This window comes from Netta rufina (assembly GCF_964035555.1).
Source record: "Netta rufina genome assembly, chromosome: 17".
NCBI lineage: Eukaryota > Metazoa > Chordata > Aves > Anseriformes > Anatidae > Netta > Netta rufina.
In genome coordinates, this window is record NC_140141.1 from 6,624,338 (window position 1) to 6,637,647 (window position 13,310).

At 46.4% G+C, this 13,310-nt stretch overlaps 1 protein-coding gene across 1 annotated transcript; it reads left to right on the top strand.

The window, feature by feature from the left end:
* Positions 1 to 162: 162 nt before the first annotated feature.
* SMARCB1 (SWI/SNF related BAF chromatin remodeling complex subunit B1) lies at positions 163 to 12,035 on the top strand. The gene is made up of 10 exons (XM_084297178.1): positions 163 to 364; positions 1,486 to 1,597; positions 2,259 to 2,288; positions 3,782 to 3,911; positions 4,491 to 4,628; positions 5,253 to 5,380; positions 5,947 to 6,113; positions 6,545 to 6,735; positions 10,695 to 10,826; positions 11,665 to 12,035. The coding sequence occupies exons 1-10, from the start codon at positions 272 to 274 to the stop codon at positions 11,702 to 11,704; spliced, it is 1,161 nt and encodes a 386-aa protein (XP_084153304.1). The 5' UTR covers positions 163 to 271; the 3' UTR covers positions 11,705 to 12,035.
* The last annotated feature ends 1,275 nt before the right edge of the window (positions 12,036 to 13,310 follow it).

Genomic DNA, 13,310 nt, shown 5'->3' on the forward strand with positions numbered 1-13,310 from the left:
CGGGCGGCGGGGAGCCCAGGGGCGGGCAGGGCCGGCTGGGGGCGGGCAGGGAGCGGGGCACCGGGACGGGCAGGGACCGGGCAGGGCCGGGCAGGGCGTGAGGGGGCCGGGCAGGGCCGGGCCCGCCCCGCTCCGCTCCGGGCGCTGCCGCCGCTGGGGGCCGCCGAGCGGGAGCATGCGCGGAGCCGAGCCCCGCTAGGCCGCGGCGCTGCCCCCGCTCGCTGCGCTCCGCCGCCGGCCCCTCAGCCCCTCAGCCCCCGCCGCCGCCGCGATGATGATGATGGCGCTGAGCAAAACGTTCGGGCAAAAGCCCGTCAAGTTCCAGCTGGAGGAGGACGGCGAGTTCTACATGATCGGCTCCGAGGTGCGGACAATGGGGCCGGGAGGCGGCGGTGGTGTGTGTGTGGGGGGGGGTAGCGGGGCCCATATGGGGGGAGCGGGGCCGCCCCGGGGGCTCTGGGGGCTGAGCCCCGCTCCCGGCTCGGGGCGAGGCCGCTCGGGCACCGCGGGGTGGGGGCGGGGGGCAGCGGGCGTGTCCCGGCCTCACCCCGTGGAGAAACGGGGCTGGGGGGGGCGAGGCGCTGCCCGGAGCCTGCAGTGGGGCTCGGGGCCGCTTGTGGGAAGGGTGAGGGCTGGGGGGGCCCCAACTGCGGGGTGTGAGGGAGGGAGCGCCCCGACACGCACCTGGAAGAGGAAGAAGGATTGCCTCTTCTGCCTGCCCCCGATCCGTCTCCCGACGAGCGACGTTTACAATTAAAAATTGTCTGAAGGTGGACGGTAAGGTCAAAAAGACTTGTTAAGGAATAAAAGCCCTTTGTGGCAGGCTGTGAGCGTGGCAGCCGTCTGAAAGATTGGTTTCAGAGTCTAGAAATGCTGCTGTTGTTCAGCAAGGCTTGCTGGAGCCGTCAGCACAAGAGAGGACATTGTGCCAGGACGAGCAGAACTGCTGTACGGGTGTTGAGTAAGTTTGGAACAGCATTTCTGGCAGTGATCATATTTTGCACAGTCAGAGGATTTAAAATAAAATGCAAGGCAGGTCTTGGGGTGTTTGCTCTACCCAAGCGATGTCTGGGTGGCACAGAGGTTCAATGTGAAAGTGCCACTGTCAGAGAGCTGGGTATCTGCTTTCATTAAGTTCCTACAGAGCATTGTGCATTGAAACAGCAATTGAAATAAAGTTTAAATTGTTCAAAAATATGTGCAAATAAATGCATTTTTTTCCAATTAAGTTGATTTTTCTCAATAGATAGGACTTTCTTATCAGGCTAGTGAAATAAAGATCTGATAAAAGCTGTTTTCTATATTACCACAAAAATTGTGCATTATGATGCCAAACCCAATAGTCAATTGCAAGAAAACATTAAAAAAAAATCTTCTCCTGAGGTTTGCCATCATTACAAAGAGATGAATGCATTTCAGCTTCTGCTCAAAATGTCTCTGAATGGAATACATTTCCAGGCCATGTTTCTGCTTTTCTTCCTGTAGGTGGGGAATTACCTGCGTATGTTTCGGGGTTCCCTGTACAAGAGATACCCCTCACTCTGGAGACGACTAGCCACTGTGGAAGAAAGGAAGAAGATAGTGGCATCTTCACATGGTGAGAAGATGAGTAAATGTTTCCAGTACTGAAGTCTGAAAGATTGCCTTGAAAAACATTCTTGGAGGTTCAGAACTTGTGCAACTTTACAGCTGTGCACATTGCTTCAGATTCTCGCTGCAGAGGGCTTCATCACCTCGGTGATGGAGCCGTCTGCAGCAATGGCACATCAGTGCCTGGTTCTACCTCGCAGAGAATGTGAACTGATCAGAAATGATCTGAAATCAAAATGAGCCTTGTGGCTTTCCTGGGGTTGGCTGCATTCTTCAAAACACAAAAGCCACATCTCAAATACCATATCAGGAGGGACTTCTGTTGGCAGAGAGGGCCAATTTTGTCCCTTTTGTCAAACGGGCAGAATATTGCAAAGATATCCCATTGAAAACGTGCATCTTTACTTAACTTCTGTTCTTGCAAGGACTGAAAGTTTATGGCTCCTAGAATTTGTGGTGGTATGTTAGTACTGGTGTAACTGCTACAGTAAGAATACAGCTGTCTTGGTGGTATTGTTGATGGGAGACTAATAAAAAGCAGTTATATCTCTTAGCAATAGAACTTGTCGTGTGCTCTTCAGGCTAAGACACAATAAAAATAAATAGTTCATTCTAGACTTATGTCTCCTTCCTCCAAGTGACCTGTTGCTCTTTTTTTTTCCCAACAGAAAATCAGCGGTCTCACAGTCCCAGGAGATGTAAGTCTTATCTGTGTGTTGTTATTAGCTGTGCTAGAATAGGAATCTCCGCTGTGACCTTTGGTGCCGTTACAATATACATGAATGTCTCATCCTCTTCCTCTGATCTCTCCCTGTGGTCGCCCTAATTGTGCATCCTCATCACATGCTGAACTTTTCTTTCTCAGAACATTACGGGACTCTCAGATGCAGACGATTTGTGCAATTCAGCAAGATCTGTCCTGAGGTTCTCCCCCTTTTCCAAGGCTTATTGGTTTGTGCTCCCTGGCTTAGCTTTCATTAATGTCCAACGTGTCTGTCCAGCGACTTGCTTTTCTATTGACCGTTATCTCTCCATTTCCAACCATAAATTCCACTGAGGATTTGTAGTTTTCTGGGCTTTTCCCCTCAGAAGGCTGTGAAAGATTTTACATCCCTGTGGCAGATTGTAGATGTGCAGAGCTAAACCATGGGATTGCAGAGGGCAACTCAGGGTAGGATAGAAATGTTTTTCTCCCCTTAAATAAAAGCACATTAGGTAAACTTTAAAATTAATGTTTATGAGGATTTAAGGACCTTTTTTTTTTCCAGGTGTTTTGGATTTTTTGCTAGCATTCTTTTCTATCTTAAGTAAATTTCCTAGAAGAAATTAGTAGGTTCTGTAAATAAGTTGGACCCTGGAAGAAGTAGGTTCATCTGTGGTTGGTAAAAGCCACATCTTAGTTCTTGAGTCAAATGTCTCCCTACTCTAGAAGCCCAGTACAGTTCCCAGAGTCTCCTGGTAAAGCCAATTTACAAAGTAGGTTTAGGATGTGCTATTGTGATATACAGTGATAATAATTGAGAGAAGCCCATGCAATTCTAACTCTCCTTGTGTCCAGACTCTTAGAATGGAAGGAGTTTTTAACAGTATAAACAGGGTACCTATACAAGGCAGAGAGATCCTGATGCGCTTTGCAAATCTTTGCCCTATCACTATGCAGCCATTCCAAGGTGTCATCCTGCTTTTATCTTTTAAATTGCATTTCTTCTCTAGGCTTTGTGGCAGGGTTTGCTGGGTATTCACTAAAACATTCCACCCCTGTCCCCATGAAAGTCACATTTGTTCTTGCTGTTTACATGGATGTCAAAGCAAGATGATATTTGTTTAGTGCCAGGCACTATGGTTGTGCTTCTGGTCACACCAGTGCAAGAAATCTATCCAAACAGCAGAGCATCTTGGCGTGTGAGGGAGAGGAGAAGCTGTTGGCAACTGAGACATAGCAGTGGAAAGCTTTTTGATCCCCGTTTATCCCATGCGTACAAAATGCCTTGTCAAAACTTTCGTTTAAAATCAGGTTTCTGCAAGAAGATAATTGAAGCCCAAAGCACTTTTGGGTCACACAATCACACCATTTGGTAACCTTATTGTTGTCCCATCTGGCAGGAAGGGCTTTTCACTGTTCAGCTTATTAATGCCATATTGCTGTGTAATACTTTTCCATGTTAATTATTGGTATCTTTCTCGGTAATAGATCACGGCTATACGACATTAGCCACTAGTGTGACGCTGTTAAAGGCCTCTGAAGTGGAAGAGATCTTGGATGGAAATGATGAGAAGTACAAGGCAGTGTCTATCAGCACAGAACCTCCCACCTACCTCAGGTAACCAGCGGTGCTGAGGGCCAAGATCAGAGCAGAGCTGCTTGGAAGGTGTTGGCGTGGATAGGAAGTGCTGTCCTGTCCTGTTAGAAATCACATCAACCCAGGGCCTCGCGCAGCAGGATGCTTGCCCGTCTGTGCTAGCATGCATGTACAGAGTTGGGCAAATGAAGATCTTCAGAATGTAAGGATTAGGTCACTGCCCACATACAACAGAAGAAAAACATTATTGTTTGATGATGCAGCTTGTTTTGCGATTGCTTCATTCCAACTGTAACAGATGTTTTGCAGAACACTCCGTGCACGTACCGTCTGCTGGAGACGTCACATTTCTCAGCAGCCCCTCTGTAAATACACACAGAAAATCCAAATATGAACATAGTATTTATAATGGCACACCTGGGTTCATATATGAGGAATAGTTATGATCTGGAGAATGGGCTTCCTGGAGGCTAGCGTGGAACATGATTTCTCAGTCGAACTATCATTAGGCAGGAGCTCATAATTTAAAAATATACTGTTCCTTAAATAATAGCAGTGGTGGTCAGACTCTGCAGGTTAACATCCAGTCTTCTTCTTCAGAGAACAGAAGGCAAAGAGGAACAACCAGTGGGTGCCGACTTTGCCCAACAGCTCTCATCACCTGGATGCGGTGCCGTGCTCAACAACGATTAACAGAAATCGCATGGGCAGGGATAAGAAGAGGACTTTCCCTCTGTGGTGAGCTTCCTTCTTCTGAAAAGCACAGTCACCAACATGACGTACTGCCAAGGGCTGTGCTTCTTCTCTAATAGACAAGGCCTGTAGCTCCCTAAATTGGAGGTTCTTAGTTCAACTGTGTCTTATAAGGCTCTTCTTTACAGCAGCCATCTGTGGCTCAGAGAGGAGGCTCTCCTTCTGTCAGGAAAATGGTCAATTCATTTCCTGATAAGTTCCTTGTACTTTCTACTGATTCTCTAAGCATTTGTCATTTGAGGAGCCTGCAAACCCTCTCTGCAAAGGACTGAGACTGCCTCTCACTGACATATTCCTGTAACTTTAATTTATTCGTTGAAAAAGGCTGCCTTCGTTTTCCAAATAAAAGTTGAGGAAAACAGGATAAAACATTGTCTTAGAAAGGCGTCCTTGTTTTATTTGCAGAAATGTATTAAGATAGATGCATAAAAGGTGATAAAACTCCCTATTGGCTGCCATAGCTTTGTACCCCTGTCCTGAGGAGTCTGTCTAAAGACTGGGGAGTTGGAGGATGGGGATTATTTCCAACAAACAGCTCTTCCTTTCTATGGAGGATGCCAGATGTATCATTTTCTAGCACATATACTGTATTGTTGCTCTTTTTATTAGCTTTGATGACCATGACCCAGCAGTCATCCATGAGAATGCATCCCAGCCGGAGGTTCTGGTTCCAATCAGGCTCGATATGGAAATTGATGGGCAGAAACTCAGAGATGCGTTTACATGGAACATGAATGGTATGTAGGAAGGAGGGTTTCCTGAGGCTGGAGAGATACAGTTGGCATTCATCACCAAATATGAAGAGAGAACAAGCATGAGCCCCATATACACAAAGCTTTAAAGCCCTGCCGCTTGGTGGGTTGTGGTCAGCTCTCATGTCTTGTAGCAGATGCCCTGCCACTTCCATGGGTCCCAGTCATTCCTGGATGCATGTAATCTGAAGAGCTTAATTGGCTTGTTCACCTGATCCAGTTAATCAGCTCAGCAGCCTAATGGAAATGTTCTGTGAGCTGCAATAACTTAAATACTAAACAATTAATATGTATGGCTCCTTTACGTATGCGGATTGTTAGACTGTAACTGTGTTATCTCCATGAGGCAAGTAAAGAAAGCTGATACAGGTCAAGTCCCTGTGTTGGTGTGCACGTGTACAATCCTGGGACAAAAGCCCCTTTCATCAGCAAAAGGTGATGCGTTTAGAATTCCCCTCTTCACACTATAAGCTTAATTTTATGTATTCTGTAAATGGCAGGCATTGGTGGCTGAGGAAGTTAAGTGTCTGTTTGTTCTTGTTCTGTATCAGAAAAGCTAATGACCCCAGAAATGTTCTCTGAGATTCTTTGTGATGACCTGGATTTGAATCCTCTGACGTTTGTCCCTGCTATTGCCTCTGCCATCCGGCAACAGATCGAGTCGTACCCAACGGACAGTATTCTAGAAGATCAGTCAGACCAACGAGTTATTATTAAGGTAATACAGGAAGGCAGTAGAATGAGAGTTGAACCATTTGCATTTCTCTGGTTACGTTATGGGGGATGAGGAGTACAAAGGCTTCCCTCAGAGCCAAGGAGCTCTTAAGTCCAGTCCTGAGTCCAGATTAGATTTTGTCCTTTGTGTTGGGAACAAGACCATGGTAGCAGATTACTAAACATTCGTGTGCCAACCCCCGAGATGATGAAAGAGTTCATTTAAAGCATTGTGGTTTCCTTTGTAAGAACTGAACCTTGGTGACCAAAGCTGAGTTGTTACTGAACTTAAGAATTCAATTAAGGAGTTCTGTAGATGGAATGAACTAGGAGTTACTTCTCCACTTCTCCAGCCTCCACTTTCTAAGTTAAATTACCTTTGACAAATTACTGCAAGAGATGGAAACGAATGACTTGTTCTTCCCTTGTCTCCAGCTGAACATCCATGTAGGGAACATCTCCCTTGTAGACCAGTTCGAATGGGACATGTCAGAGAAGGAGAATTCACCAGAGAAGTTTGCCTTGAAGCTGTGCTCAGAGCTTGGCCTGGGTGGGGAGTTTGTCACTACCATTGCCTACAGCATCCGAGGACAGCTGAGTTGGCATCAGAAGACATACGCCTTCAGGTACAGAACTGTCATCTTCCTAGCAGGGGTGTGGATGTGTGTTCTTACTTGTGGCCGTTAGCATCAACAAATCTCAAACAGTTGACATGCTGTAGAAAGTTTAATCTGAAATTGGTCCTTATGGCTTACACCCACTCTATCCTCCTCTATTATTTTTTTTCATGGTAACGGTGTTTGGCTTCTCACATTCATGTGCCCACTGGCTTGTAAAACCACTTTTTTAAACAAGTTTATCAGATGAGGAATATGTAGGGTACAACTAAAGCCCTTTTCTTTTTTAGACATCATTTTGTATATCTCATCAGCTGGAGATCTCTGTAGAGCCAGTATCATTCAAAGACCACTGCTTGGTTAGCAGCATAGACAGTTTTCTTTTTTCCTCACTGCTTTGGGTGGCTGTATGCCTTCAAGTGACTGTGTCGCACATCACAGGATGGTTGGGTGTCACTGGTGAGGTGCAAGAGGCACATTAGAGCAACTGCTTGTACGAAATAGTTGGATGTCTGGATAACAGGAATGTTAGTGGTGGATCTAACCAAAGTACTCTGAACATTAGTGACACGTGTAGTCACATCTCAGACACAGCCCTCTGCTTGTCACTGGCTGTCTAACTGGTGAACAAACAAAGCAGTTTGATCTGGTGCCTTCTGTGTTTTGTTCTTAGGTAGAGCCTGGTGCAGCACAACCAGCCTCTGCTTTTGCTCGAGTATCTCTTTGTGGGGAGTGTCAGTGAAACATCAGCTTCTGCCACAGAGAGACAGGCTGCTGTGATTAACAGTGACAGAATACCTTGTACCTCCTTCTTCTAATGTATACGAATGACCAGTGCTTTTCTGTTTCATGAGCTCCGCCTGACTTGGGCCATATGCTCTCTCAAGCCTTGGTGTTTTGAGCTAAGGCGGACTGACACTGTAGCTCTCTACCCTGGCTGAAGTTAAAGTTGGCTTGATCAGAGGCTGTTCTCATAGCTGGAATGCAGCAGTGTCAGGTTTGATTAGTCAGCTTTGTAACTTGTCTCCTAATAATAATTTCCAGTTGTGCCGTGCCGTGTTCTGTGGCAAGTTACTGTACTGATGTTATCCTCCATATGCTGCTGAGTTTGCAGTCTGTAAATATCCCTTAATGCGTGCTGGCGGGTTTTTTTGACCTTGGGCCATGGTGTTACTTGAGGAAGTTTGAGAGTTCAGCAAATGATGTATTTGCAGAGGTGGGGGGAAGGTGCTGTTGACGTGAGGTTTGAAGAGGTCAGCTTAAGGAAACTTGCTTCTAAAATGATCCTTAATGTGGTTCATATGAGAGAATGGAGAGGGGCTCGTGACCACATGGAAACTGAACTCTTAGCATAGATCTGGGGAGGTGACTTCTATGGTGCCATCCACAACAACCGACTGGTATTTGTAGATCCAGTGTGGGGTTATGTGCTCCAGAGAATTGCTGGGGTAATAGAGGGCAATAGATGGCAATATCATGCCTTTAGTACTGCCTCTGTGCCACTTCCCTGTGGCACAGAATTAATCTGTGTACATACTTAATTGTTGGGGGGGCTCATTTCTCCCTTTGTATCAATCTTTCCAACTCAGGGCAAGTAAGGTTTTATTCAGCACTGTCCAGGCTCTCGCAGGTGTATCAGGAAAATGCCAACTTTATATTATGCTCTCTAAAAACATGTATCCATCTCTAGTTGCTAAGGAGTGCTTCAATTTAGGGGTAGTTGAAATAGGTAGACTTCAGGCCTTCTTTAGTCTGTTGCAGTATTGTAAGGGAGAGAATCAAAAACAGGAAAGGGAACCCCAAAAGAACAACGTACGTAGCCATGAACTGTTCAGGGGGAAAACACTTAATTTAAGCCTTGTTTTGTGTCATAGTACAAACATGCCCTCTTATTCCCTCTGTTCTTCCTGCAAAGGAGTACTTTTGAAACCTTCCTGTTGATTAATGATATTTGGGTTTTGTGGTTGGTTAGTTCCTGAATTCCCAAACCACAGGAGTGGGGGTTGTTCCGAAGTCATTCCACCGATGTAAGGAAAGGGTCTGCTTCAGATGTATCAAAAGAACCTTAATATCTCCAGGGACAGGGGGTTTGAGAAGTCATGAGCCTCTTAATCATCTGAGGGAGAGGTAAAACTCTTGCTTAGTTGATGAACTCCAGGGCTGTCCTTTCAGCTGGCCTGCTCTGTGCAAAACAAAGAGCTTGAGAGCCCAGTGGAAGTAGCAGGACAGGAGGCAGGCAGGTAATGATGCATGTGGGATTTTCAGGGGGATGGTGTGCTGCAGTGCTTCCTGCCTCATTGCCGACTTGTTTCTAGGGGCTGCACACAGTGCTTCATAGCCAGGGCTTTGCCTTCCAGACCGGAGTGATGCTCCCTCGCACACCAAGGCCACTTGCCTGAGCAGCTGCCCTTTCCAAAGGAGACCTGGGTATTGTCGTGCTTGTGACACTGCTGCTGGAGGCTTGGACCCCAGCAGGAGGAGTGCCTTGCTCCACTCTCCACTGGGAATCCTGCAGCTGACAGGGCTTTGCAGTCAATCTGCCAGCACCTCTTGTTTTTTTAAAAAAAAAACCACAATGGGGAGGTAGCTCTGTTTCTTTGGACGTTAGGAGCTGAGGGAGGATTTTTCATTTTCTCTCTGATCCTTTGCTACAGAAACATGGCTGGCTTGCAAGTAAGCAATGCTCACAAGGCTAGCTTTCCAGTCCCTATTTAATTCTAGTGGGTGCTCAGTGCTGAGCACAGTAAGGGAGGTAGAGACCATGTTACCAAGTCAAGGTCTAGCAGTTAGTCTGGAATTTGTAGCATGTTGTGGCTAAGATGAATTTCCTGGGTTTGAGCGTTGCTTGGTGGACATCCACAATCCTGGAGGTAGATTTGACTAAAGTTTCCTCCCAGAATCAGACCAAAAGCTTTGGATTAATTTTTTGTTTAAGAGCTTTGATATAGATTATCTGTTCCTGCGGCGATCAGCATTTGAGTTCCTTCCTGTGGATGGGAGAGCCATGCATGAGTCTGAAATCCTTCGTGGAGGCATGTCCCTGGGGAAGGATCCGGATCTTGCACACACCTGCGGGAGGGCTCCTCGTACACGCACACTTGTGAGGCTCAGGCTGAGCTGCTTTCTAGAATTCAAAGCAAACATTTACATTCTGAGGCTCCTCTGTATTTATGCTGGGCTTCCAGCTCCACTGTCAATATTTGGGAAGCTACTCCTGGTCAGTTCCTGTTGACTTTTACTGAAAAGTGGCTAATGAAGCAGTAAACATTTTTGTGCATGTGATAATACAGCTGTTCGGGGCAGGCAGACCTCTGGGGAGCAATCTTGTGATCTGGGATGGAGCCTTGTGCTTCGCTGGTCGTGCTGGGTGTAACCACAGTCCCTGGTTGCAACAGCAGGTCCTAAAAGACAACCCTTTCCGTGGCACCTGAGAGAACAGTTCTCACTCTGCTGTCAGGTTCCCAGAAAGCCAGGCGTGCCAGGGAAGAGCTGCTAGAGGTGTAGTAGGCAAACTGCAGCTAGGAAGTGAGAGTTAAGAATAGCAGAACTAGATGGAAGAGCCCCCTTGACAGTACCTGCTCAGCTTCTGCTCTGGGAAAAAGTACTCCCTGCAACAATAAACAGATAGGAACGTTGCCTGTGCTGTGTTTGAACACTGTGAGCCAGGTACATAATGGCCTTAATGGGAGAGAAGTGCTTCAGCCACAGTTGTTTTGATATACCCCCTCTCTTGTGGTTACAGAGAGGCAATAATTGGTCTCCCAGAAACTTCAGACTCTACCAGCTGGTAACTGTCTGCCCCTGGGGTACTTCTGAGAACCAGACTGGGCTAAGTGGGGCTAAAAGCAAGTGCTGAAGCCTGAAAAACTTAATGTTCTGCTGTGCTTGTGTTGTGAGTCTGGGCTGATAACCTGGAGGAGTGCACTGTGACCACTGATGGGTGTTGCTTTGTTGTCCTGCCGCTGCAGCGAGAACCCTTTGCCGACCGTGGAAATCGCCATTCGCAACACGGGGGACGCTGACCAGTGGTGCCCTCTTCTGGAAACCCTCACGGATGCTGAGATGGAGAAGAAGATCAGAGACCAGGACAGAAATACAAGGTGCTGCCGCTCGTTCAGACAGTTCTCATTCTGGCCTGTCTCTAAGACAGAAGTTAAAAGCTTTGATGTTTGTCTCTCTCTTCTGAGAGCCAACTGGCAGGATTTCAAACTCGCACACCACAACAGAAACTCGTAGCCTTTTTGCTTCAGGATATTAAGCTGTTATCACCTCACTCCACAAATATTTAGCGTCTACTTTAACCATCTCCTGCTTGAAGCAAAGTTTCCTTTTTTTTTTTTTCCCTTGAGCTCTCTGCTTGTGAGGGGGATTCGAAGGGGCATTCATCAAAAACAGCGGGGTTTCGTGCACTGTCATGCTAACTAGCGTCCTGCCACAAGGCTTCCTTTTATGTAGGATAAAGTGCTGTTTGATGTAGGAACAGGCAAGGTCCCAGCTCCAGCCTGACTGATGTTGACCTGTTTGCCAGCATGGGAACACTTCCGTGGTTCCAGGACGAGCTCTGTTTGCTGTAGAGACCCACTGAGCAGTGTTCAACAAGAAGTCAAGAGCACTTGCTCCTCCTTGGTTAAATTGCTTCTGGCAGGTATAAACAAACCACTAGAATCTCTCCAAAAGATACGTTATGGGAACAGTAAATGTGCTGGCTCAGCTCTTTCTCAGGAAAGTTGGTTTTATCCCACTTAATGAGAAAAATTGCCCTAAAAGCTGTTGCTGAATAGTGGCATAGCAGGGGCACTCTCAAGTGACCAAGAAATTCCATCTGGGAAATAAACCTAAGGAGATCACAAAGCTGTGGTAACCTCCCCAAAAACACCAGTTTTAGTAAGACTCCACATGATTAACACAACACTCACTGTACTCCTTTCTCTCTTCTAGGCGCATGAGACGTTTGGCCAATACTGCTCCAGCCTGGTAAACCTCCTGTTGTGACACTGGTGCTCTTCCTACAGACTTTATCCGTATTCCTCTCCCCAGATGGATCTAGGATTGGCAGGGGTCTTTCTGTCCCTGACGGGGACACACATTCCACTTGCCAAGAGTTCCCAGTACTGCTGACTTCTGCCCCCATCCCCTCCACCTAAATGCCACGTACCAAGAACGCTGCATTAGCACACGATCTAGCTGAGACCTGTGGCAGCTGTTGGAGCCCTTATATACCTGTGTGTGGACAGTGTAAAGATTCTTTTGTATAGGTGCAACATGCACTATTAGGACAACTTTTTAAATAAAAGGAATGCATACTGCTAGGTTGAGTTCAGTAAGTTCTAAATGAGTGGTGATCTCACAGTGGTTTTGTCCTATTATGGCAACCGAGCTGTCCCAGGGCCTAATAATAATGCTGAACATCCCTAAAGCATGGAGGAAACAGTTTTTTTTTTCCTTTGACAGGTAAAACAGGTTGAAAATGTTTTGCTGCAGGGATGAAGTGATAACGAGGCTTGGAAGATACAACTGACTAAAGGCTAGGTCTAAGCTGTTGCCCTACTTGGTGCAGCCTGCAGTGAACTCAAGCATCCAGCTGGCTTACTTGGCAGTGACAGAACAGTGTGTGACTTTGCTTAAGGTAACATTAGTTTGTCAGATGTTAGCCTGGTGAAGTGTGATGTTTCCAACCCTTTTTTTCTGTGAAAATTGCAGCTGGAAGACAGTGTCTGAACTGGTACAGAAGTCAAAGACTGCACTCACAAACTGAGACTGCAGCTTCTCTTCAACAAGTGGCTTTGCTGTGGTCACTAGCAACCCACACAGCTGCCAGTTACAGCACACAGTATCCAAAACAAAGTGCATGGTCTTGAATACCCTTAGCACTGCAGCGTCAGGATTTTGCAACCCTAGGCACAGCTTGTTTCCCTAGAGAGCTTAAATCAAAATTTATTGAACTTAAAAAAAAAAAAAAAATCAAGCTTGTTTAAAAAAAAATAAGAATCTATCTTGCTGTTGCAGTACACCAGTTCTTTGATGGAGTTCTACCTTTCACTCCAAGGAACTGACAAGCATTGCAAGCAGGGAAGATCTTGCTGGCAGCCTGACAGCTTCATTCAGGCCTCTATGATAAAGCCAATCAGTTTTACGATACTTGCTTGTCCACCCACACTGCTAGCACAGTCAAAATCTGTTTTCTGGCTTTAATTTATCAAGTTTAGACTCAAGTAATGCAGAGCCAGTTCTGATTCCTGGGTAGGAGGGAATTTCCAGATATTGGCTTGCAGAAATCAAGAACTTGTAGTTTAACAATTAATATTATCGCAGCCTTAGCCTAGGCTCCTGGGACGGAGTGGTATGCTATCCCTTACTGCAGAGGGTGAAAGGACAGTTCAGTGCATGAAACAAAACCTGGGATTCCTGCTGCCTCCCATGTGCCTCCCATGTAGAAGGCGTTTTTCCTTATGGACATTCAGAACTTGAGTTCTTCCTGAGAACACTTCAGCCTCTTTTTGTTATGATCAGGTGCCTCTTCTGCTAAGAGCCTCCTCAGGGAATGTGATCAAAACAAGTACAAAACTGCCGTAGCCTTAGACCTA